This window comes from Thunnus thynnus, chromosome 16 (genome assembly GCF_963924715.1).
Source record: "Thunnus thynnus chromosome 16, fThuThy2.1, whole genome shotgun sequence".
Lineage (NCBI taxonomy): Eukaryota > Metazoa > Chordata > Actinopteri > Scombriformes > Scombridae > Thunnus > Thunnus thynnus.
Genome location: NC_089532.1, coordinates 16,848,856 through 16,873,317, shown reverse-complemented (window position 1 = coordinate 16,873,317; position 24,462 = coordinate 16,848,856). Strand labels below are relative to the sequence as shown.

At 39.6% G+C, this 24,462-nt stretch overlaps 1 protein-coding gene across 2 annotated transcripts; it reads left to right on the top strand.

Moving 5' to 3' along the window:
• Positions 1–932: 932 nt before the first annotated feature.
• six6a (SIX homeobox 6a) lies at positions 933–23,681 on the top strand. Of its 2 annotated transcripts, none has more exons than XM_067614732.1 (4): positions 933–1,334; positions 19,695–19,756; positions 20,942–21,641; positions 22,835–23,681. In XM_067614732.1, exons 3-4 carry the CDS (start codon positions 21,070–21,072, stop codon positions 22,998–23,000), a joined length of 738 nt encoding a protein of 245 aa, XP_067470833.1. In that variant the 5' UTR covers positions 933–1,334; positions 19,695–19,756; positions 20,942–21,069; the 3' UTR covers positions 23,001–23,681. The 2 variants fall into 2 exon arrangements, with proteins under 2 accessions (XP_067470833.1, XP_067470832.1); XM_067614731.1 differs by having other exon boundaries at positions 20,318–21,641.
• The last annotated feature ends 781 nt before the right edge of the window (positions 23,682–24,462 follow it).

Below are 24,462 nucleotides of genomic sequence, written 5' to 3'. Positions count from 1 at the left end.
ATACTATTAGTCTAATTTGACCTTTTACAACAGCACTTAGCCTATTAGACTGCTTCTTACAAACTTCTCTTTTATCAATGAATGCTGGGCACAAAAGCAGAAAATGTTAAAGTATATTGTATATGCACTGAAAATCCTAAAATGTGCTTTAAGGAAAGATTAAAGTTGCAGCTTTGGCTTGCTAAGGTGTGACTTGAATTGGGGAGAAAGATAATGGGGAGGCAGATGAAGCCGTTTTAGTGGTATGTTGATTTGTAATGGTTTTTTCTACCTTTTATACCTTCTACCTTGATACCTTTCATTTGAGAGTTGGGATGCTTGGCCTTGCCATCAGCAATATTTTATATATATATTTTTTTCAACATCATGCTTCAATCCCCTTGAAGGATGTTTTATGTAAAATATGCTTTTTGTACCCTGGAAAGACATTTAATCAAGATTAACCTTGGTATTTTAGTAGCCAGTGGTCTAGCTTTGTGAGGTTTCATAATGGAAGACAATTAAGCACTACTTTCAGTGCAGCGGGTCCTCTCTTGTGAAGAAAAACATTTATTTATAGCAAGATTTTTTTTTTGCAGGTTTTTAAAAGAGTTACAAATGGAAATGTATTTATTTTTACTGGGTATAAGCATGTAGAATATCACGACATGCAACCTGCGTGACTTTTCTGGTACATTTAATATTTGATAAATATTGCTTTTTATTAGCAAAATGTGATTAAAATAATTTGCACTATTCTTGGACAAAAAGTAGCCTTAATACATGCTCTGTTTTTTGGAGCTATTTTTTGCCACAACAAGTGCAAATTGTAGATTTGGTCAAAGGTTTGCACATATTTTAATTTAGCCTATTTTTTTCTCTATAAATTGAAGCTTGTAGCTCAAGTTGTAATTTGTTAATGTCTCAGCTTCATGCTCCACTCATGCAGGGACCCTAACTTCAACAAATAAAATGATCTCTGGTTTTGTCCGGAATACTTCACCTTTTTTTTTTTTTTTTTTTTTTTTTGAAAAACTTTAATCAGTACTTGGCCTGCTGGAAACGTGGCAGCAGGGGAGCACTGCTCTTGTGAATGTTCATTCATGGTTTTCAGAGCATGGCAGACTCGAGTATCCTCACATTGTCCGCTAAGAAAGTGCAGAGAAAATAGTTTTCCTGGGTGGTCCGACTCATTAATACACTCCGCACTTCTTGATTTACGGCTCACAGTTCAACTGCTGCCAATTAACGTGAAAACACGCAAAAAAAGAGAAGAAAATACAGAGTGGGAGGGAGGAGGAGGCCACTGAGTTTCCTCCTGTTGGCACAAAATGAACCTGCCCTCCAACGACCAGGTAGGAAATCACAAACTCAGAAACTTGCGGGAAAAAAAGACACAAAAATGAGCTAGAGGTTAAATATGTAGCGAACATACAGCAAAAACCAGACTTTAACTCGGGTTACTTCAAGTGCTGTGAATTGCATTATTCTGGTTTAGTGTCGTGACAGTCGTGTTTCCCCTGTTGCATAACTATTTATTTGTTTATTTATTTATTTATTATTTATTTATTTATTTACTCAGTTACTTAAATAAGAGACAATAAAGTACTAAAAACCCGCAGGCTGACGCTTTATTCAAAATGACGCAGCTTTTGTGCATGTTACTGTTTTTTAAATAAATAAATTGTCCTTTTTTAAAAAATGTCACATCATTCAGCTTTGCTCCATATTTCGTTTGGTTTAATTTTTAGTGTTTGTGTCTTTATGTATCATTTATTTTTGATTTTACAAGTATTAAAACTAGCAGTTATAACTCATAAAAAGGGCGCAGGGAGGTCAGAGAAATTAACATGAAACTAAAAAGGCTTAATCATGGCTTAATTTTGTTATTCTCATTAAGCAATAATAGACTGGAGTAACATTCAGTTGTCATTTCTGTTTCATAAGCTGCATTTCTAGGTTGCATTAGAGCCCTTTCTGCAGCTGTCACTTTTGCACCAAGTTCCAAAGAATCCACTAAAATCACCCAAACTGACAGTTTTCCTTTGCACCAACACTTTTAAAACAATCAGAGAGAAGATCGTTAAAACCTAAAACAAACTACTATAAAGATATTTGCATAAACAGGCAGAATGCAAGTTATATTGCAATTTTAGTCATCTAATGATGACTTCTTTGGAAGGAGACATGTCTTACGGGTAGGAAAGCTCAGTAAAGTTCATTATTGGGTGCTACATTACACCACATCATACTAAATTCTCTCTGCACTTTAATAACTTCATATTTTTAAATATTTTTTTGCCATCAGATAATCACATTCTTTTCTCACAGAGGTAGAAAGTTCATCTATCTGTAAGCACTGGCTAATATTTCATACGTTGTGCCCCAGAGTCTGTTAAGTTATCGTTTTCTTTGTGTTTGCTCTCATCCCAGTAAAATCAGCAGCTGCCTGTTGAGGTCATGCACTGTTGCACGGTACCCTGTGACCTTGTCAAAAGCAATTGCCGTGGTAACACACGGCTATAGTTTTCCTCTCATCTTAAGACATAATCTCTTTAATTGGTGTCAAAGTTGGGGTCCTTATGGTGAAAGTCCTGAAAATACCCACAGACAGACACGCTCGCTTGCTGACACTTGGAAAAAAAAAAACAAATAAATGAAACAGGGCCTCGTCAGTGTGGTGGTGAAACTTGTTAATCTATAGTGTGAGGTGGGTGTCACCGCAGGCCCTCCAGCCACTCCAGTCTGACAGGATCCTTCAACTTAAGTCAGTCCCATCTGACCCCGCAGACTATTCAACCCTTCTTCTTCTTCTTCTTTTTTTTTTTTTTTTTTTTTTTTTACACCTGCTCAATTCCTACAATGTAGGCCAAGTTTAGATGACATGAGAGATTTGCTTTGAATCTCAACCACAGGAAGAAACTCATCTGATCATGTTGTGTGAAATCCTCTAGTTCATAAATTAAGACTGTGTGATAATAATTTACACAGACAGAGTTGTCTATGAGTAGATTTCACTATATTTTCTACTAAGGTAGCTCTCATTTTAATATCTTATGAGCTTTAAATTTACATAGTACTTTGATTTGTCAAGTATTTAATTCACTGGATTAGTCAAAAATATTATAGCTGCAACAATTAGTTGATGAATCGATTAGTTACCAACTATTAAATTAATCTGAAACTATTTTGATGATGGATTCATCGTTTTGAGTCACTTTTTAGGAAGAAAATCTCCAATATATATCAAATGTCAATATTTTCTTTGGTCGGGTCAAAACTAGAAATTTGAGGACATCACCTTGGATTTTGGGAAATAGTGGTTGACATTTTTCACCATCTTCTGACATTTTATCGACTGAACAAAAAAATTGATTAATTGAGAAAATAATCGACTGATTAATCGATAATGAAAATAATAGTTAGTGGAAACCCTAAAAACACACATTCTCACTAGCAGATTTTACCTATAAAGGTTTTTTCAATTGAAATGACAGAAAATGTACTGTATCACAGTACAGTATGGCCTCAGTTTGTTAAGTCCACTGAGCTACACAGCAGCCCTGCAGTAAACACTACCTTCATGAGGGTTATTCATGTGGGTGCTGTAGTCTGTGGTGCCTGAATTGTCTTTCTAATCCTTAATCTACAGTTAGAGCTATAAATGTAGTAAATAAAATACAAGAAATACCACCAAATTGACCATAAAGTTGACCATAAACACTTCTTTAAAACAGTTTTACATTATAACCTTCATAACGGTAACATTTTATTGCAAGGCTGATGTGCAAGACTGTACCTAATAAACTGGCAACTGAGTGTTTTTTTTTGTTTGTTTTTGTGATACAAAGTTAAATATACAATGATAGAAGGTTTAATCCATATCATCCAGTCCCTCATCCAAATATATATGATATATATGATGATAACCAGGACAGCAGTGAATAGCAGGCGGATGTTGCGCGCTGCCTGATGTGCTTCTCAGCGTCATGCTGGAAGACGTCTTCATATATCATGTAATTCTATAAATTCTATAAACACTGTGAAAATCAATAACATGAGCCGGGATCATGAATGAATCCTATGTTGCACCTGCAGAAAACGATGTTTCGGTTTGTCTGGAGGGCTACAGTTCAGCGTCAGGGTTACAGAAGCGGCCCTCCCATCCAGGCCTCAGACATAGATGCCTAAATAATACACCTGAATATCAGCGTGCAGAGTTCAGCCCCGTTTTTTCTCACCTGTGATCTCTCGGCAGAATCGTGCTTTATCAAGGGGTTTCCCGGAGAGGACTGTGGAAATTGGACCCCGACTTAAACCAATTAAATCACTGAATAGCTCGTCCATAGGGAGGGTGACGGGGAAACCTTGAAGAATTCAAAAACACGTCGAATCATATATGTAACGTGACAGGACTCGACAAAGAGATGTGAGAGTTAAATTATTAACATTCGACATTTACCTGAATGCCGCTCACCTTTGCCACAGGAGAGCAGCGAGGAGAAAAAAAGAGGAGAATGTGGAAAACGCACGTCAATAAAACAGGAAATAAGGGGCTAAAAAATGCAAATAATCACTGGATGTGAATGTGTCCATTGAAGCACTCTTTTGGGTGCTAGCCCAATGCTCCCACTAATGGTCTGTTTCACTGAAGTAGCACCAGGAATGCTAACCTTCTCAATGCTTCACAACTCAGGGCAAGCATGGCAGCACTCCCATTTGTGTATGTGTGTGTGTGTGTGTGCATGTGTGTGTGCGCCTCGCTGTCATTATCCTTTCTCGGGAGGAAAAAAAAAAAGAGAAAAAACTCAATCTAGCATACTCTTCCATCCTGTAATGAACAGGGACTACATATTTATGTTTTTGCCAGAGAACACTTGAAACACAAGAGGGGTTAAAGTAAAGAGAGGGGAGGTCTTTGGGCCATTTTCAATATTTCCCCCCTCTGTGCCCCATAGGGCAAGTGAGGGGGTGCTTCTTTACAATAATCAGGTGACCAGAGGAAAATAGTGTGGCCTTAACAAGCCCAAATTAAAAAAGAACATCATTTTCATTATGCAGTCAAACACAATTACAAGCAAATGTTTTCTCTGTGGAGCTGCCCCTGCTTTCAGGGTCTTTGTCCCTCGCTCCTTAGTGTGTGCAGAGAAAGGCCCCGGTGGTCAATGGGCAGCTGAGTGGCGTGTTCAGCGGAGGCCCACATCCTTAGCCCCCAGCGCAGAATGCGTTTTGTTAGAAGAGCAGCCATACATTCTGAGCAGATTTGTTGAATTAGAGAGCGCAGCGGGAGACAGGGAAGCGGGGGGTAAGTGATGGGGAGGACTTGTTGCTAGGTGACTGACATACAACTGCAGCATGCCAGTTTTCAGAGCTTGGCACTCCTTGTCTGTTTTCCTTTTTGTTTTGTTTTCTTCCTTATCACCCCCTCCCCGCCCCCCCCCCCTCCCTCTCTGCTCCACCCTCCCATCAATTCACTTGTCTAGCCCTCCTCGTCGCTGAAGTGTAGATAATAAAATGAAGAGAAAATAGACAAAACGGGGTGAATCATGGAGGATTCTACAGTACACCTCTAGCACCTACTAAGAACCCAGTCATCAGCTTTCAACTGTGTCGATACTTTAGAAACTTTACTGCTAAGTGTTGTGGGAAAAGAAAAAAATGCTTTTATGGGAAAAGTAAAGGTGGATTGCCTCTTTCTAATGTGCTAGTTAGTATAGAATCTGACATAAAGCATTAGCCTCATGGAGACACTTTGCGCTATCAGCATAAAAAAAAAAAGTCTTTTCCTGGGGCTGGTAAGTGACACACAAGGACAGGCAGGATTTCTCTGAACCCCCACCTCCCTACAGGCATCGCTGCTTGGGAGATTTGCCATTTGAAATCCTGATATTTTCAAATACAATCCGAGATATGCGCAAGGATTAGTTTGTATGTGTTGAAATCGAAATTCAGCCGATAATCAGAGCAAATACGGAGGTTATTTCGATTTTTTCTGACAGACTCATTGAATTTTCCTGAGCAAACACTTCCCTCAGCTCTCTCTTCATTCGACAAGTGTGTTGTCTATCTCCTGACCGCCTGACTTAGCAGTCTGACCACTTACCTTGTCAACCCCGTCACCGCATGTCAAGCATCTCAGCCCCATGCAGCCACACACTGGCCCTTTCAGTGGACTATCTGCAGACACAAGTTCAGACTGTGGTAGTAATGGAGAAGAAGAGTTTAAGCAGTTTCTTAATTTTCCACAAATAGTATTTTACTGCTCTTGAGTAGATTTAAGCTTCATAAGAGATTGATTTAATAATAGTAGGTTTTACATTAATGTTTACAAAGCTGTCAGTGTTGAGTCACAGTCACATGGACGATAGGCTTCATGCTTTATGTATTTTTTTTTTCTTTTTTTTTTTTGCATCTGTCTTCGAGAGTATGAATACATAAAAAGAAATGACTGTGGCTGCTGGTGCTGCAGATTGTGGAGAGGCATAACCCGCACACTTCGTCTCCCCGTTTGTCTGAAAATGTATTACACTTTCAGAATTAGACTTTTTTTTCCCCATCATCTTTGAACATCACTTATTCATTCCATGCCAGCGTAGGGTGTAGAAATTCAGGGTCATCGGGATTTTTGATTTCCCCCGCAGTGTCACATTTATTTCAAGCTCTTTCTGAAGGTCAAAACCAAATACACCCAAACGAAAAAGCCATTGTTGATCTGTTTCTCCACCTCGTGCCTCCCTATTCCTTTTTACCAAGAAAGCATCTTTCTTCCTTTGTGCTGCCCGGGGCTTATGAGACTATCAGGGCACACCTGTGCCCTGAGGAAAATTCCCCTGCTCTCTCTAAAGCTGTATTATTCAGCACAAGGCCATGACAGTCAATGTTTCTAAAAGCATTTGGAAGATTGTAAATGGTGATGCTAAAAACTGTCAGGAACCCACCAAGGCACAAAAAGAAGAAAGATACTGTATACAATAGCTTCCTTTTATATGTAGGAGGCCAACAAATTGTCTGAAACAGGATATAGGCTTCACATTTGATAGTAAAATAACCCTCAATGTAGCTCCTGGAAGCTGTGGAAACAGAGTAGTTTGTATATGTTGCTTTTGATATAATAAGGAGTGAAGATGTTTGTGACCTTACTGGAAATATTCCAGTAAATTATCTGGACTCTTTAAGATTCTCAGTGAATTTTGCCTCAGCTTTGACTCTTTATTTTTAGATCAGCCTTGGAATCTACAAAACAACAGAAAATTTAACATTCATTTTAATTAAGTGTTTGATATTCATGAGCAAATTAGAAGTATTATTTTGTTATTTGTTAGGTGTTAAATATGGATAATAAAATTTTAACCATTAGAATGAGTCAGCATTGCTAGAATTACAAGATGTGAAATATTTAATAAATTAAATATTTAACCAATTAAGTTTTTAGACAAACATAAACATAACTAAATCATTGTAGAGCTATGTGCACTGCATGGGACTATTTTCATTCTCATGACTTTTTAGTTTGATTATTTTTCTACATTTACAGTGCTTATTTTAACTTTAGTTATTTTAACTGTAAAACTTGATTTCAGAGACTTTTCATTCACCGTTAGGTTGTACAAATGTTCTCATATTTCATCATGTGTTTAGTACTTGGCTTTGGTCAGTCTATATGTGTTTGAAAAAGTGTGTATCTGGCAAAGAAATGGAAATAGTTATTGATTATCTCAGCTCAAAGCCTATATGGTTGTTTATTTTATCTTATTGGATTATCCAGCACATCTCTTTGGCCGGGCTCCCTACGACTTCCAAGCCAAGGTGGCATTAACACCGTCTCAGGTTTTACTGGCTCGGGCTCCCTGCTGCTGTCAGTGCTGATGTGCTGCAGCTTGCCAAACTTTTTGGCAGCACTTTAATGACACTGGATGCTGATGAGTCCACAAACATACTTGTATATCACATTCTTTAGCACTTACATGACTCGTATATTCAATTCTTTGATACATTTATAATCCAACCTTCATAGCTGATTTCAATATGGATTTTTTTTTTCTTTCTTGGGCTGAATGAAAAGAAAATGTTAATGGAACCAAACTGAGCTTGGGCTGCTTTCAGCGTCTGAATTAACACTGCCGTATCAACATCACCACGGCTCGCCTCTACCAAGGCTCACAGCCAGGACTTTTATTGATCATATCCTCTTCTTTTCTATGATATTATTTTAGCCTCGTTTGAAAAATCCACTGCTGACTTTGGTGTCTTATAGCTTGCTCATTTACATTGACCCGAATCCTCAGAGTGTCTGTTAAGTAGAATGATTTAATCTTCCCTGGCAGGAGCACCCAGAGCACCCCTCTGCTTACCCTCCGAACATGCATTTTTAATCAGTATATTAAGATGTCACATAACAGTCTGAGCTCATCACCAGTGCCGCTGGCCATAGCAGATATGGATTCGGCTATTTAGAATAGTATTAGACTCCGGCTGCTGGTTATTTAAGCGTATTCACTGAATGATGATGTGTAAAGTATATTTTTCCCCAAACGAGATGCATTCCAAATCCAGTTGCAAATGAAATGTAATATTTGTGTCTTCTTAAAAAGGTATTACAAGATAATATATTTTTTGTGCAACAGAGAAGGGCAGGGACCAGTGAGGAAATCATTTGACTCATCTTCTCAAGGTCTCTGAAGTCTCCACAGGGCCTTGTCCTTGTAGCACAAGACTGCTGATGCCACGCAGTGCACTGAGAGGGCTGCGCATGGATAAATATTTGAGTACGTGTGAGTGGCGAAAGCGAGATGACTCTCAGCCTGTCAGTTGTGTTTGGAGTCGTGGCATCAAGCAGGGACCTGCTCAGTGACACTGGGTAACTCAAGCAATGACATGAACACATACACATATACTTTCTCTCCCCCATCCCCCTCCTTCACCACTCTCTGTGTATCACACACACACACACACACACACACACACACACACACACACACACAGATAGCCCTGTCAGCTAACTCCTGTCAGAGGCATCACCCTCTAGGTACAGTGGTGAGCTATGTGCACACAGTGATCAGGCAGCTCGCCAGCTCTGCCTTCTCCTGCCTCTACCTAGACGACTCCCTTCATCCTAATGAGCTCTGTCAGAATGGCATTTGACATAAGCCATCAATAAAGCACAGCTGACAGACATTAAGACTCTGGAAATCCAGCATATCCCTGGCCTCTGCCCCCTGTAGTGGAAACAACTCCCAATTCTGAGTTGGTGCTCCCATGTGTGATTAGCCAGTAGATTCTTATAGATCTAATTTAGGGCTCATTCATATCCATGTTACACCAGTCTGAACATGATCTGTCACTTTTTCAGAATTTGTTTGGCCCAAATCTGTGTGCACTGACCATATTTTACAATATGCTGAATCTATGTTTGCAGATAGAAACCTTTTATTTTGCATTAAACTGTATTTAATGGATAAAAAATGACTGAAAAATGACTGAAAAAAACAACCTCAGCCAATGAAAAACATTTCATTTTTCAATGGACACTGAGTGTAATTGTGCCGCATTGTACACAGAGGCTCTTCACAGACCTAAGCCGGGCTATGGCTCACAGATTGCTGCTCATCTGTGGTTTGCGCTAATAAAACACAAGGAACAAGTCTAGGAAACAATTCTGTTTTACAGAAACTACACTGTCAGAAACTTACTGTGATTTTTACAGTAACTTAACTGGCAGCAATTGATAAGAAACTTACTATAATTTATTCTACATTAAGTTACTTGTCAATTGCTGCCAGTTAAGTTACTGTAAATATAAACACAGCACCAACTTTCTGTCCTCTAAAATCATTCTGTAACTCACAAGGTCAACAAAGTTTTCAAATATATATATTACAAACATTAGCAAATGTTACAAAGACAACATTAAAAATCCAATATGTAAAAAGCTTGTTTAAATCTGTAACCACAGTTAAACAAATCCTCATGAAAAAAAAAACTGATGTAATTTCTTAAGCCCACTACAAGTAAAAAGAAAATCAAATCACTGAACTTGACAATATACTAGACACTAATTTCCTTCAAACAAATACTCTTGGGTAATCTGAACATGGATATGCAACTGTAGGAGATCATGTCATGTCACCAGGGTAGGCAGGTGTCCATAGAGTTTTTAAAATGGTGTTTGTGGATGTGTAGTTGTCTGTAAAGAGTTCAAAAGCCCACCTCGGTTCACTTTGTAACACAAGTCCGCTGGGTCAAAAGACTTTGCACTGCTGCTTTGTGTTCTTCATCAAATTGAATGACAGCTACTGTAGATGACAGAAAAATGAAAATGTTTTACTGTCTGTGTAATACCCAAGGTATGATCGAAACATGCAATTTAAGACAATCTAACATAAAAGCAAACTTTTGTAGAATAGGTTACACCCAACAAGATTTTAATTACCTACACTAAAAAACTTTTAAAGACATCTAAATAGCAATCTTAGAAATCATGGGGAAAATGCAAATAAAAAGAATCTAAAGGAAATAAGATGTGATGTAAAAACGTTGGTGAGCAATACCTTTTGAACAGACTCCAGCGATGTCGTCATTTCCTCATGATATTCAACAGTGTATAGTAAAATGTGAAGAGGACAGCCAAGTGGTGATGAAGTCAGGTCCCCATCAACAGCATCCATTTGGTTGAACATAGGATCTCAGGTTCAGGTTCTCCTGATGAGTTATAGTCAAACACTGAAATTGACAACAATTCTATTACCTGAAATGCTATTTTCTCTGTGAAAACCAAGAAACTTACACAACAGAGACAACTGTGAGTAGAAACTAATTACATCGACCTCTACATCCAGCTGGATAGAGTTGGATAAAGAGGACTCAATACAAAAATAAATACAAAAGCATCTTGGAACACAGTAATTTCACACAATTTGGTGGTAGACTATATTCTTCTTTGCCTCATTTTGCCACCTCTATCAGACCTAACTTCAGAGTAATTAATTATTAAGTTACAGAGATAAAAAAAAACAGGGTGATGTTAATGACCTGGGATAACAGTGCTGAGTTAGCCAGGGGGTGACACAGGCTAAACACACGTTACAGTGCTTTCACATACCCTATGAACACAGAAGATACAAAGCTAACATCTGTAACGTTAAAGTATGTTGACAAGTTAGATTTTTACTGTAACATGAAGCTATTTCAGTTTAACACAATGCACTCAGGTTAACTATGGATTTGTGTTAGCTAATAGACCAATAGCTAACGAAATAATGTTAGCACAACACACTTCTGAGCAGCCAGAGATCAATGTAAATAATTTAACTAGAAAAACTAGCTTGGTGTAATGTCTGGTGTTAGTCAGGACTGAGTGTTTTACTGGTGAAGACACTTACTGATCAGCTGGTGATGTCTCTGTGACTCCTGCTGCTGCTGCTCCGGACTGTTTACTCCTCGCCACGCTGCAAGAAGTGCACTGTCCACACTGCAAAAATACACACACATATCAAAAATATAATATTTTAAACTCTTGGGGACTTGTGGTCTTCCATATCTTCCAGTGCAGATTTATGAATATTCCAAGTTTGTTGTGTCCTTAATTTCAGAGTAGTCTGCAGTCAAATGTTAAAGGACCAGTATGCAGGATTTAGTGGCATCTAGTGGTAAGGTTGCAGATTGCAACCACCTGAGCACTCCTCCCCCCTCCCCTTTCAAGCATGTGGGAGAACCTACGGTGGCTGCGAAACTTGTGAAAAACGTGACAGGCCCTCTCTAGAGCCAGTGTTTGGTTTGTTCATTCTGGGCTGTACAAACATGGTGGTGCAACACGGCAGCCTCCATGGAAGGGGACCCGCTCCTTATGCAGATATAAAGGGCTCATTCTAAGGTAACGAAAACACAATGATTCCTATTCTCATGGGATTATACACAAATTAAAACATACTTATGAATATTATATTCCATTTCTGCTAAATATGTTTCGCTAGATGCCACGAAATTATACACTGCACCTTTAACTGGTAAAGTTAGAAAGCTGTAGGATGTCAGAAAGTCTACAATATCCATCAATGATACCATCTGACAACTTTACACCAAGCAAAAACAGACAAGAACACAAGCACTCTTAAAAAGAAAATACTTTAAGGTAAAAATAATAATAGTAATAATAATAATGTAGTTAATCCAAAAAGCTGTTGAGTCCCAAACCAGCTGCAGTGAAGAACTTTGGCGCCTAAACTGACAGTGACGCAGTTCAAATTTCAGATCATGTGATTTATTTCTTTGGCTCAACCAATCAGCTCATGACTTCATAGACAGCCTGTCATGACCTGATAAAAACTGAAACAAGGCCATCTTGAGGTATTTGAATTCATATAAAAAATATTATTTCAAACTAATATTTAAATTCTTTAATTTGCACCATTAATTTGAAGGTTTTATTTGAAAGTATCTTAGGATCTTAAAATTAGTGATTTTCTTTACAAAAGGGAAAAAACAGCTGCTACCTTAATTAAAATAGCATGATGGTTTTCTTTATTAGTATGAATATTATTGTGATTTTCTACAGTAAAATGATGGTTTCTGCAGTAGTATTAATATCACTGTGATTTTCTACAGTAGTATAATGGTTTTTGCGGTAGTATGAGTATTACTGTGATTTTTATAATGGTACCATTATATAAGTATAATGGTTACTGTAATTTTATAATGTTTCTGCAGTAGTAAGAATATTACTGTGATTTTCTACAGTTACATAATGGTTTCTGCAGTAGTATTAATATTACTGTGATTTTCTACAGTAGTATAATGGTTTCTGCGGTAGTGTGAGTATTACTGTGATTTTTATAATGGTACCATTATATAAGTATAATGGTTACTGTAATTTTATAATGTTTCTGCAGTAGTATGAATATATTTCTACAGTAGTATAATGGTTATTGTGATTTTCTACAGTTACATAATGGTTTCTGTAGTAGTATGACTATTACTGTGATTTTCTACAGTAGTATAGTGTTTACTGTGATTTTCTGCTGTAGTATGTTTACTGTGATTTTCTACAGTAGTGTGTTCACCACTGTTATTTCTACAGTTTTATGTTGATTATTGTGTTTTAGGCCTAATACACAGTACTATACTGCAAAAGTGTTCACAATAATTAACTGTGCAGAAACACAGTAAATTACTGTGGATATCACAGCCATTTTTTTTTACAGTAATCACCTTAAAGGAGCCTTTTTGATCCTTAGTGTGGAGAGTGTAATGCAGTGATGAGTGTACCATTTACTATAAAGTAATTCTGAGCTCAGAGTGATGTCACTGCACTATGAGGGGCTTGGTATGAATCATTACCCCAAGCTAATGGATACAATTCAGGCTTCTGTGTTTATTATTCTTCTTAGTCGAATTGCCTGAAGATATGTAGATAGTTATTTGGGGAATACATACAAATAAATACATGAAATTAATCCTGTGTGCCATATCTGTTCAAGAAAGAGGTATTTGTATGTGATGTAGCTGCTGCTTTTTTTACAAGCTTCTTTTCTACACCACATACAACACATTAAATCACACACATCCTAAAGAGACTATGTGTAAAGGTCACTGATGAAAAAGCTGCTATACTGCAGACAAAAGAGCAAAGTCTGTCGCTAGAAGAGACATTTATTGACAGTCATCTATGTGTGTGTGTGTGTGTGCATGCAGTAACTAGGAGGAGCAGAGGCTCTTAGACAATGTGAAGTGGAGGTGAGGCCCAGGCGGCATGGCTGCGGCGTTGTGACCTGTGCCCTGACTCACGCATCATGTAGCTCCCTGGTGCCAGAGGACCTCCTGACCATGATGAGTTTTGACTCCTGTCACCTTTGGGTGTTGTCAAGATCCTCTGACATGTACAGGATTTTGTTTTTTCTTTTGTTAGGTTTTTTTGGGGGGGTTGGGGGGTGGGAGGGAGTGCTTTTCTGCCGCCTAAAACGCTCTACGGGTGACCACTGTCCCCACCAGTGACGAATAGAGAGGAGAGACAGTGAGGAGGCAAGCACTTTCTCCATGGTTTACACAGGGGTGGACTTTACCATTAGGCATGGTAGGCAACTGCCTGGGGCCCAAGGACACCAAACAGCCATAGATTTATTATGATGTTTAGATAAGAAAAATATTGAATTATGTTACTATTCTAACATATAATAATTTACAAAAGGCACTGAAGCACTTAAAAAAATATGCAACTGTATACTTCTACTTCAAAGGAAAACGTTGTACCACTACCTGAAAGATAAATGTTACATTGCAGGTTCAGATTTTACTCACAAAATATAACAAATGAAATATGATGCACTGTTATTGATTAAACTATTCAGCATCATATAAGAATTAAAAGCTCCACCTTGAACACAAGTTAAGTAATTTAAGTACATTGTGCTGATAATTCCTCTCTTTCACTCTTCACTTTTGAGTAAAAATTTGAATGCAGGGCTTACTTTTGCAGTATTTTTACTGTGCAGTATTAATAGTTTTACTTGAGAAAAAAGTTTTGAGTACTTCTTCTATAACTGCCAATACCAGCATTTTGAAAATAAAGCAAGACAGAGTTTGCCTGGGACCACTAAATCACTAAATCTTCCCCTGGCTTTACAGACACAATCAAGACACCAAAAAGCAAATAACTGCCTGCCTGTTGTCATACACAGGCTGAATAACTGAAAAACTATTCATAGAGGCTGATGATAATGCCATTACAAACTTAGTCAGAAACTTTCAATGCGCTCATAATAGATTTAAAGATTGGGATCTTTGGAGGTGTTATGTAAAAAAAACCCCTGATATTCTTTCTAGTGCAGAGCTGATGCATTGTAAAGTGTTTGATAGTGAATAAGATAGAAAAAAGGGAGACAGAGATAGTGTGTGGGTGGTTGCAGAGGAAGGTCTAAAGACCAAGCATTCAATCAACCCACCTGTTTTGACAGTTCGTCTGCAGCTGCATCAATACAGCACATTCACTGAAAAGCTTTCCTTGATTTTGTTAAATATCTTCTCATACAGTGCCGAACCATTGTTACGGACATTAAAAAACACCGATTTTGGACAGTTTACGTTCATCCATCACTGCACAGTTGCAGTTCACTGTGCCTGAAAACCAAGGAGTGATTGAAAAGAAAAGCACACCACTGGACGCCAATTTTATATATGTTCGGCATGTGGAAAATCACTTACTGCTGTGTTCAGTTTCAAGCATGCTGTAGCCTATATGACTTGTGTGAACAGAGGATTTACTGTTCATAATTACCAGGGTGGCATTTTAGCTCTAACAGCGAAATGCTGCCTCGCACACACAATCACTTTGTTGTGCAAGTGCTGTTGGTGATGCATGCATTTGTTCATTTGCTATTTCTGCTCTCTATCGCTCTGCCTCTCACACAAATACTCACAAACACTGGTAATATATAGTGGCGGTGTGCAACATGTGCTCTCCCCAGTTTTCATTTAGCCCTTTATCTGGCCAGAAATTGACTGCATTCAAGAGTGGAATGGATGTAATAATTGCATGCACTCTGTAACATGCTTTGTAAATGTGTTTCCAAAAAAAAAGAAAGAAAGAGAAAAAAGAGGGGGGGAAAGGGTCGGATTCAAGGTATTCCTAATGGCTTCTGTCAAGGATTCAAGCTTCAGTCTCTCAGTGTTTGTTTGTTTGCAACGTAGTTCTCTCACTTACATTTGCGACCTAGGGGGGGTGACATGAAACATGGGAGTTTCTGGGAAACCTTCGATACAGGGTCTCATTTTATATTGCATGAAAATTCAATCAAGTTACATTTTCAGGCCGCGGATGGTTAATAAAGCCTGGCATCACGTGCACGAACACGGCAGAGAGTTACACAACAGAACATCTTTTTGACCGAGGTGTAATGGCCCTCTCGCTTTTGTGTGGCCTCGCAGCGTATATGCGATGTACTGTTCTGTCGGTAAAATTACTCTTCTTTTCATGGCAGCATTGTGTATAAACTCCATTGTGGATATTCGGAGTTGCTGTCAATCTCACGTTTGAAATAGGCATTATGGAATTACACAGCTACGCCGTGCTAGTGTGAATTGGCTTAGTGGATATAAGGTCAAATATCACGTGCACTGACTATAATAACAGTGTTCTTGGCTGTGCTGCTGTGTGTATATGTGCCCTGTGAAACAAAAGCTTGGGGGGAGGAGTATGTGTGTCAGGACAGGGCCGGCCATGTGTGTGCGCCCCCACGCTGACTGCTGCAGTGCATTGGCTCTCCTCTATCCGTGTCAGCAGGGCTGTGTGACTGAGAGAGAGAGAGAGAGAAAGAGAGAGAGAGGGAGAGAGAGAGAGAGAGAGAGGCACTGGATTACGTACACTAGGGGCCAATGGGTCACTGGATAAGAAGTCTTCTCTGTTACCACAAATCCACAGATTAAACGCAGCGTCGAGAGCTAGTGCTGCCCCGAGGGCAAATGGGTCTGAAAACACGACTCTCAGAGAGCTTTGGCTTAACCCTCCTGTCACTGTTGGAGCCACGAGGCAACGTATGAACGAAGTGACTCCTCTTTAAGTCCTGCTGCAACGAGGCTGGCCTTTAAATACATCCGGGTCATCCAGGGGTTATGGGGAATGTTGCTGACATGATATCTTAATTGGAAAGTTAATCCTGTGTGCAGGGACAGCTGACTTTAAGTTAAAACAGTCTGTCATGCGGAGAGAAGTCAACAAAAACACTCGAGCCATGCAGGCAGCTCTGTGCACTTGCACATCAATGTTTGCATCCCTCCGTCTTTGCCAAGCAGAAGTGCCCACCCGCCCCAGGCAACCAACAGCATACATCAGCATTGTGTAGCACTGTTTTACATCACCGTCTGCCTCCTCTTGAAGTGCTTTAAACAGGCTTCGCAGACACATCAAATGATATTTACAGTAACAGTTAAGGTGATATTAATGTGTTTCCGATCTCAGATTTACCAGCGATGTTTGATGCAAGCGAACTCTTTAGTGCGCCTGTTCGCATATATCTTCTGTGGGCTGAATATGGATGTTGAAGAGCAGCAGTGATACGGGGGAGGGCAGATGGAGAGAGAGAGAAAGGTAGTGTAGGTCTGTATGGGATAGTGGCAGGATGGCTGTTGGTGACAGGCTCTTGTAGCGTCTCGTCTGCTCCAGTGATCCCAGGGAATCTGGGTCATTTCCAGCCTGTTCACATGTAACTATTCCCCACTCCTTCCCTCCCCTCTGCCCGTGGCAAGCTACGACCCAGCTACATGCTAATGATGACACAAAGTAAATGTACTTGTCTCTTATCGTGAATTGAGAGAAAAGTGAGCGTGTGTGTGTGTGTGTGTGCAGCAGGGTGCATCACACGCTCGGTGTTGTATCATTCCTCTCTTCACCTTGTAGTCCTCTTTCTGCTGCAGACATACACCTTCAGAAACACATGTCCATCTTGCCATTTTTTCCCCCACAAGCTTCTTCTCAAACTGTTTAATGCAGAGATGCTGATTGTGTCCATGAAGTGAAACTGAGCCTTTAATGTTCTTCACGGTTTGTTAAAAATATACACAATAATAAACAAGATTATAGTGTTATTTTACTTTCATTTGAAAGCCAATTCATATTTCCGAGATTCAAAGTTCATTCTTGTGCTTGCACTTGCCAAATAATCTCACTTAAATGTTTAGCTATTGTGGAGCTTTCGATAATATCTCATGATCTTCATCAGCAGGCAGAGTTTGATCATTGAATTGTTTTTTTTTTCTTTTTTTCCCTGAGGACTTCTTGTAATATATATATTGCTTCCAATTGGTTAAATTAAGAAGCGTTCTGCTGCCGTCTAACATCTACAGAGGGTGGACAAAATAATAGGAACACCTGACAATATAGGCCGAAGGCAATAATCCTGCAATTATACAGTATTTTCTTTTTGCGGCTGTATTAGAGAAGTGTTGATCCAATTTCCTTTTTCAGGCCTCAGTTTGTGTTATTGTTCTGGATTGGATTATATTGTGAGGTGTTTCTGTTATTTTGTCCCCCCCCCCTCCCTCACCCACCACCCACCTCACACCCCTATCTCATTTAAACAAGCGTGCATCTTCCTCACATGATCTCCAGACTCATCTTTCAGAGATTTTAATATATGTGTGGTTATAACCATTCACACACACACACAAACATAAATGAGTGAATCTTCATTAAAATAATAAAAACAGAGACAATAGACATCTGCAAATCACCCACAGGTCTAACACAGAAACACACAACAGCATCAAATTCTGTTTTGTATGACAGAGGACTGTCTGATGAGATGGCAGTGGGATCCATGAAACAAATGGACAAAAGAAGAGAAAAAAAAATGGATGTGTTTGAATGAGATCCACTGTGTTGCTGTGCTGAATCTGCGGAGATATTGGTGTCAGGAGGCCTACTATCTCCTGACACAGTGACATAGGCCTGGACTCATGAAGATACAGTAGAGCCTATAACAACTGAGCATATTTAGCATTTCATAGCATAGATTATGGAAGGTAAATAGGGACATTAAATAGAGAAAAGAAAAACATAAAATGAGATCACTTGAACAAATTAATGAATTAATTAAATGGCGTCTCTTCCCACAAGATAAACTTTTAACATAGACACCTGCCACAAATTCACTATGAGAAAAAAATGTGTCCGGACATATTTTTGTCTTATAAATGTTTAAACAGTGCCTATAAGCTATAGACGTGTTGCTTACAGAGCAAAGTCTGCAATTGTTATTTCCAGCCCTCCGTTTAAGAGGTCAAAAACTCGCCTATATTTTATTGATGCGCGCTTCCTAGAAAAAGTCTGAGTCCTTGTAAATTTAGGTTGGGACTGGCAGCCTGCAAGGATGAAATATTTACAGATAGCTAAATATTTCAGACCAGCACCTTGTCAGTCGCCCTCGCAATTTACTTCCACTGCTGCATCTGATGGAGGTCTTATCCTTTATTTACCAATAGCCTATATTTACCGGCTGGTGTAATAGCATGGGTGAATGAATGGTGACCCTGATAGACAAATCTTTAATCATCCTATAATCCGTTCATTGCTCTTCTTCCATAGTGGCCACTATCTTCAATACATTACAATAAATTTCATAAAAATGACGAGGCCTAATAGGCTGTATTTGTTTGTCAGAGCAGGGTTATTTCTAACAAACAAATAGCCCACATCAACATGATATGCAAATTTTGAGATCTGGCTTCTGGATTAAGATTTTTTTTTTTTTAAAATCTGCAATGATGATGCGGACTCCAGTAAACCAGCAAGAGAATGAACAGCTTCCTGTGCAGAAGGCGTTTCATAACCCCGCATCATGAGTCTATAATTCATGCAAAAAGAGCCAGAAGGGGATTCAGCTCTGTGCGGCTTGTGTGCGTGCATGCGTGCGTGCGCGTGCACGAGAGAGAGAGAGAGAGAGGGAGAGAGAGCGAGAGAGAGAGTGCGAAGGGGGGGGTGGAGAGGAGGGGGGGTATCTGTGAAAATAATATCAGGCTTTTCCGTCAGAATGAACTTTACTACTGTATCCAGCCATGAAATAATCTGACCCGACACTTCAAACCATCTGCGCTATCTATCCGCCCTCTTATTTACTAAATCAGCCTGTGCACAAAACGGAGTGTGTCTGATACTAAAGCCGAGTAGCCTGGCAGGGCCATGATAATCCTATATACACAAATATAACGTGTCTCTTCTGCTATGTTTACAGCCTCCCTCTCTGCGCTGAAGCTGTCGGCAGTGATGGAGCCCGGTGCTACTGTATATAAAAAGGTACACACAACACAGCTGCCAATATAACAGCAATCAATTAGCCTGTGTTTTCAAAAACAACAAGAAAAAAAGCATTTAGGCCATTCATGCTCCCGCCCCCCCATAAAAGAGCATGCATCATCACAACTTAGGGTCTGATATAATTTATTATGATAAATAATTAAAGATTACGTGGGATTGAAAAATGCGGAAAGCCTCATGTTCAAGGTTGGCTGCAAATTCGCAGCCCTGTTGAAATAAAGGACATATTGACCAGTTTAACTTCTGCATTGATACACGATATAAGCATTTAATCATTTGAATATTTAAAAAACGAACTAAAGGCTAATTTTATTTTTTTTAATGAAGGCATACATTAAAATTCTAGCTATAGAAACCCCTATGGGTTTATGATATGGGAATATTAGAGTATTATAGGCCCAGTGGGACTAAAGTGAATTAAAAAGATTGCCTTAAATCGCAGTTTATCGGGTCTGCAGATACAGTGTTATTGTAAATTGTTGGGAATGTTATATTTTGTCTAAAATTGCTATAATATTATCTACTGATTTTCCCCTAAAGGCAGGACAGGGGAGCCTGGATGGATGTGGCATTTTGCAGGGTAAAGCCTGTTTGAAGAGCTCTAAAGGGAGAGTGAGCTGAGCGTGTTTGCACTTCACTATATAGACTGAAGAGTCTTTCTGTAACACAAAGGCAGAGGGTGTTTGCAAAGCACGGCGGGGCAGCTAAACGTTTGAAGACGCGAAGCAAAAAGGTCAAAATGTTTATATTATTTTTTTTGAGAAGGGAGGTGCTGAGATCTCCTTTCCGCCTGATTGGCCGAACTTGACAGTGATTGACGTGCAGCCATGGCAACCAGGCAGCCAATCTGCCAAGTCCAATAGGAAATCATCGGAGGGGGCTTGACTGTCTTTTTCTCCCCCCTTAAAAAATACATCTCGGCTCCGGCTTTAATTCTTTCGTACTTTCAATCCCAGCCTACCTTGAAAAATACATCGCGGCTCCGGCTTTAATTTTCTTGCACCCTCAGCCGTTTGCCTGCCAAGTTTGCCCAGCCTGAGGATGCGGTAGCCGGTTCCCCACGCAGCATCGTTCCTCCTCCGCGGCGTTTTTTGGCGTTTGCGTTTTTCACGGCTGGTCAGACGATTGGTTCGGTAACTTTGGGATTGCCTTGTTTTTTTGGAGGGGGGTCCCTTGGATTGCCTCGGCGCACGGGAAGAAGAAGAAGAAGAAGAAGAGGGAGAAGAAGGAGTCGACGCGGAGGAGAGAGAGAGGAGAAAGGAGGGGGAGAGGGAAACACAGGAGAAGCCTCCATGTTTCAGCTGCCCATCTTGAATTTCAGCCCCCAGCAGGTCGCCGGGGTCTGCGAGACTCTGGAGGAGAGCGGGGACGTCGATCGCCTCGGCCGCTTCCTCTGGTCGCTGCCCGTCGCCCCGGCGGCCTGTGAGGTCCTCAACAAGAACGAGTCGGTGCTGAGGGCCCGGGCCGTCGTCGCCTTCCACACCGGCAATTTCCGTGAACTCTACCACATCCTGGAGAACCACAAGTTCACCAAAGAGTCGCACACGAAGCTGCAGGCGCTGTGGCTCGAAGCGCACTACCAGGAGGCTGAGAAGCTGCGGGGACGCCCGCTGGGGCCGGTGGACAAATACAGGGTGCGGAAGAAGTTCCCGCTACCCAGAACCATATGGGATGGAGAGCAGAAAACCCACTGCTTCAAAGAGAGAACCCGGCACTTGTTAAGAGAATGGTATTTGCAGGATCCCTACCCGAATCCCAGTAAAAAGAGGGAGCTTGCACAGGCTACAGGACTTACACCCACACAAGTAGGAAACTGGTTCAAAAATCGCAGACAAAGAGACAGAGCAGCGGCTGCGAAGAACAGGTAGGCTGCATGCATCTTTTGGATGGTTTCTGATCATGATAGCTGCCTGAACTAACTAAAAAAAACACAATGCATCCTGACTCTATATATGCTTCATGCAATTTAACAGACAGTCAGTTCATGATAGTAAAATAGGCCGTAACCCACATGGGGTTCAGCCATTCAACTCTGACACAACGTCTCTGGATATTAGATTCAGAATCATCCTGTAATCCTAAAATCAGCGGGCTTTTTTCTTTTCTAATAGGCCCAAATCACGCTTAAAACATCATGAAATTGTGTTTTCAGGGAGCTGAAATGCAGGAAATGTGTGCCAGCTGTGGTGACAATAATACAACAATGACTTTCTATAATTTCCGTGAATGCACTTGAAAACAAAGCTGTGAACAAATGGGTTTAATTTTTTTTTACTTTTAACACAATACTGATGAAAAACAATGCAGGATAACATGAAGAGTAAACTACATTAATGTACTATTTACTCTCAGTTGATTGTTATTGCATCAGTAGACCAATGCTATAATAATTATATCAATAATAATAATAACAATAATAATAATAATAATAATTAATAATGTACTTTAAAAGGTAATTTGGTGTTATTGCTAATTACTATTGTATCTGAGAGGCCTGTTGCAGTGTGTGTTGAAGTCATAGCTGTATTGGTCACCTTTAATAAAGCTAAAATAACCTGTAATTTTCTATTGAGTGGTTTAAGCGATATTTTTAAAACTGAGGTTCATGTCTAAATCTTGTGTTGACTTATTGTAATATTCAAATCATATATCAGGCTAAACAATTTGAGTTTTATTTGTGGCACTTGAACAAAATCTAAAATCCATCAGAGCAGTATTTATTTTTGATATTTTCAGGCGTGCACTCTGTAGCAAAGCTATTTCCAACTGATTTAGTTCAATATTCAGTACTTTCTAAAAGAGAAAATGAAAATGGTGTCAGTGCGCTGATGTATTTGTTTTTTCAGACAGAAGAAAATTACATTTCATAAATGTGTCAATAAAATGAGCCTCTAGAAACTGTTTTGCAGCTAGACAATTTTCTCATCTCATTTCATTCTCTTGTTTTCAGAATACACTGATATATATATATATATTTATTATGATGCTGTAAATAATAAACCGCGCGCTGTCAGCTGTCCTGGTTTTCATGTCATGCTGTCTCTCTGTCCTCTGCAGGCTCCAGCAGCAGGTCCTGTCCGGCGGCTCGGTTCGCTCCCTGGCGGACGAGGACGGCACCGTGGACCGTCTGGGGAACTCGTCCAGTCCGGAGGCCAGTCTGTCCAGCAAAGCAGCCGCCTCGGCCATCTCCATCACCTCCAGCGACAGTGAATGTGACATCTGACGGGCAGATCGACGGTGTTTGATGAATTGAAAAGGGGATACGAGTGAAAGACAATCTAATAAAACAAGTCATAGTGCCTCCGTTGAGTTAAAACACAAACACACACACACACACACACACATACACACACGGACACAAACACACACACACACACACACATACACACACACACACACACACACACATACAAGGATATATGACGGCTGCCAAAACATGAGGAGATCTGTGATCTGCGGCGGACTGCCCGTCTTTATCCTTTAGGCCTATACTTTCGTATTGTTTGCGTTTTACCCACGTGTGGATAACTGAACTTAATACGGACGAAACATATTTCACGGACTAATAAACCAACGCCCCGAGATGAAAAGTAAAAAAAAAAGAAGAAAACATTTTAAAAAAAAGGGATGAAGGCATCCGAGCGCCTAACCTGCTGTTCTCTGTGGGTATTTCATGTTGAAAAAGAACTGTGATATTTTTACTTTACTTTCAAAGTTTTATAAATAATGTTTATTTGCCTATTTAAAAACGATCTGCTCTGTCTCTTCGAATTTCATATTCATTTGCTTGGTGTTTTTAATACTTACCTTGTACACAGGTGAACCTGTTGAGCATGCGCGCTTTAGTGAAATTGTGTTTCAGTAAAAGGAAAAAAAAAAGTAAAGATAACTTAATAAAATAATTGTTGATCAAGAGAGTTTACAGTTTAGTCTTTTATTTTTTGGTTGTGGAAAAAGACGCAGAGTGGTGAATGCAATTGAACATTTTGATATTGTTCTAATAGGCTATAAAATCCTCTCGGGTGTTTTCACGGAGAGACAACTTTTCGTGATTATAACGCCACAGTGCTGTGCGCCCTGACACGTTTTAGAGCGAGGCCTAATTGGCCAACATGCTTTGCGTCCTGTAATGCAGGGTGACAGCGAGAGGTCACAGAGAGGCCGATTCACTAACCCGGATGATCTGCGAGAGAGATCATAGGCATCAAAACACAGCGGATTGTGGAAATGGGCTTTATTTCTGCTCACGGAGGAGCACAGGCAGTGTGGAAAAAACACCACTTCTTACACTGTGCAAGTGTCCATTTTCCCAGAGAAACACAGCCTCCCGGTTAATAATGTAGAACAGGCTGTGCATGGTGCAAATGCATAAATTAATTGTGGTTAAATCAATGTAATTGTTGCCTGAATTTGGATTGATTTAATACACACATGCAGTGTAATTGCAAATTATGTAATTTTGTTTTATAGGTTTTATTTGACTGCAGGCTAATAACTTTAAATTTAAATCCTCAAATTAAAATTTCACTCCCAAAGAAAATCCACCATAATATTTTTTTCCTATTGATGTAATTCTTCTCTAGTATTTTCTGTCACAGACTGCTTTTATTATTAATATTGTTGTTTACTGTATCTTAATACATCTGCAGCATCCTTCAAAAAATTTAATCTGAGATTAAAATATT

Bases quoted from the DNA above. Each gene is read 5' to 3' on its own strand.
- six6a (XM_067614732.1), top strand. From the start codon at position 21,070: ATGTTTCAGCTGCCCATCTTGAATTTCAGCCCCCAGCAGGTCGCCGGG. The intron at 21,642-22,834 runs GTAGGCTGCATG...TGTCCTCTGCAG, and splicing joins GCAGCGGCTGCGAAGAACAG to GCTCCAGCAGCAGGTCCTGT.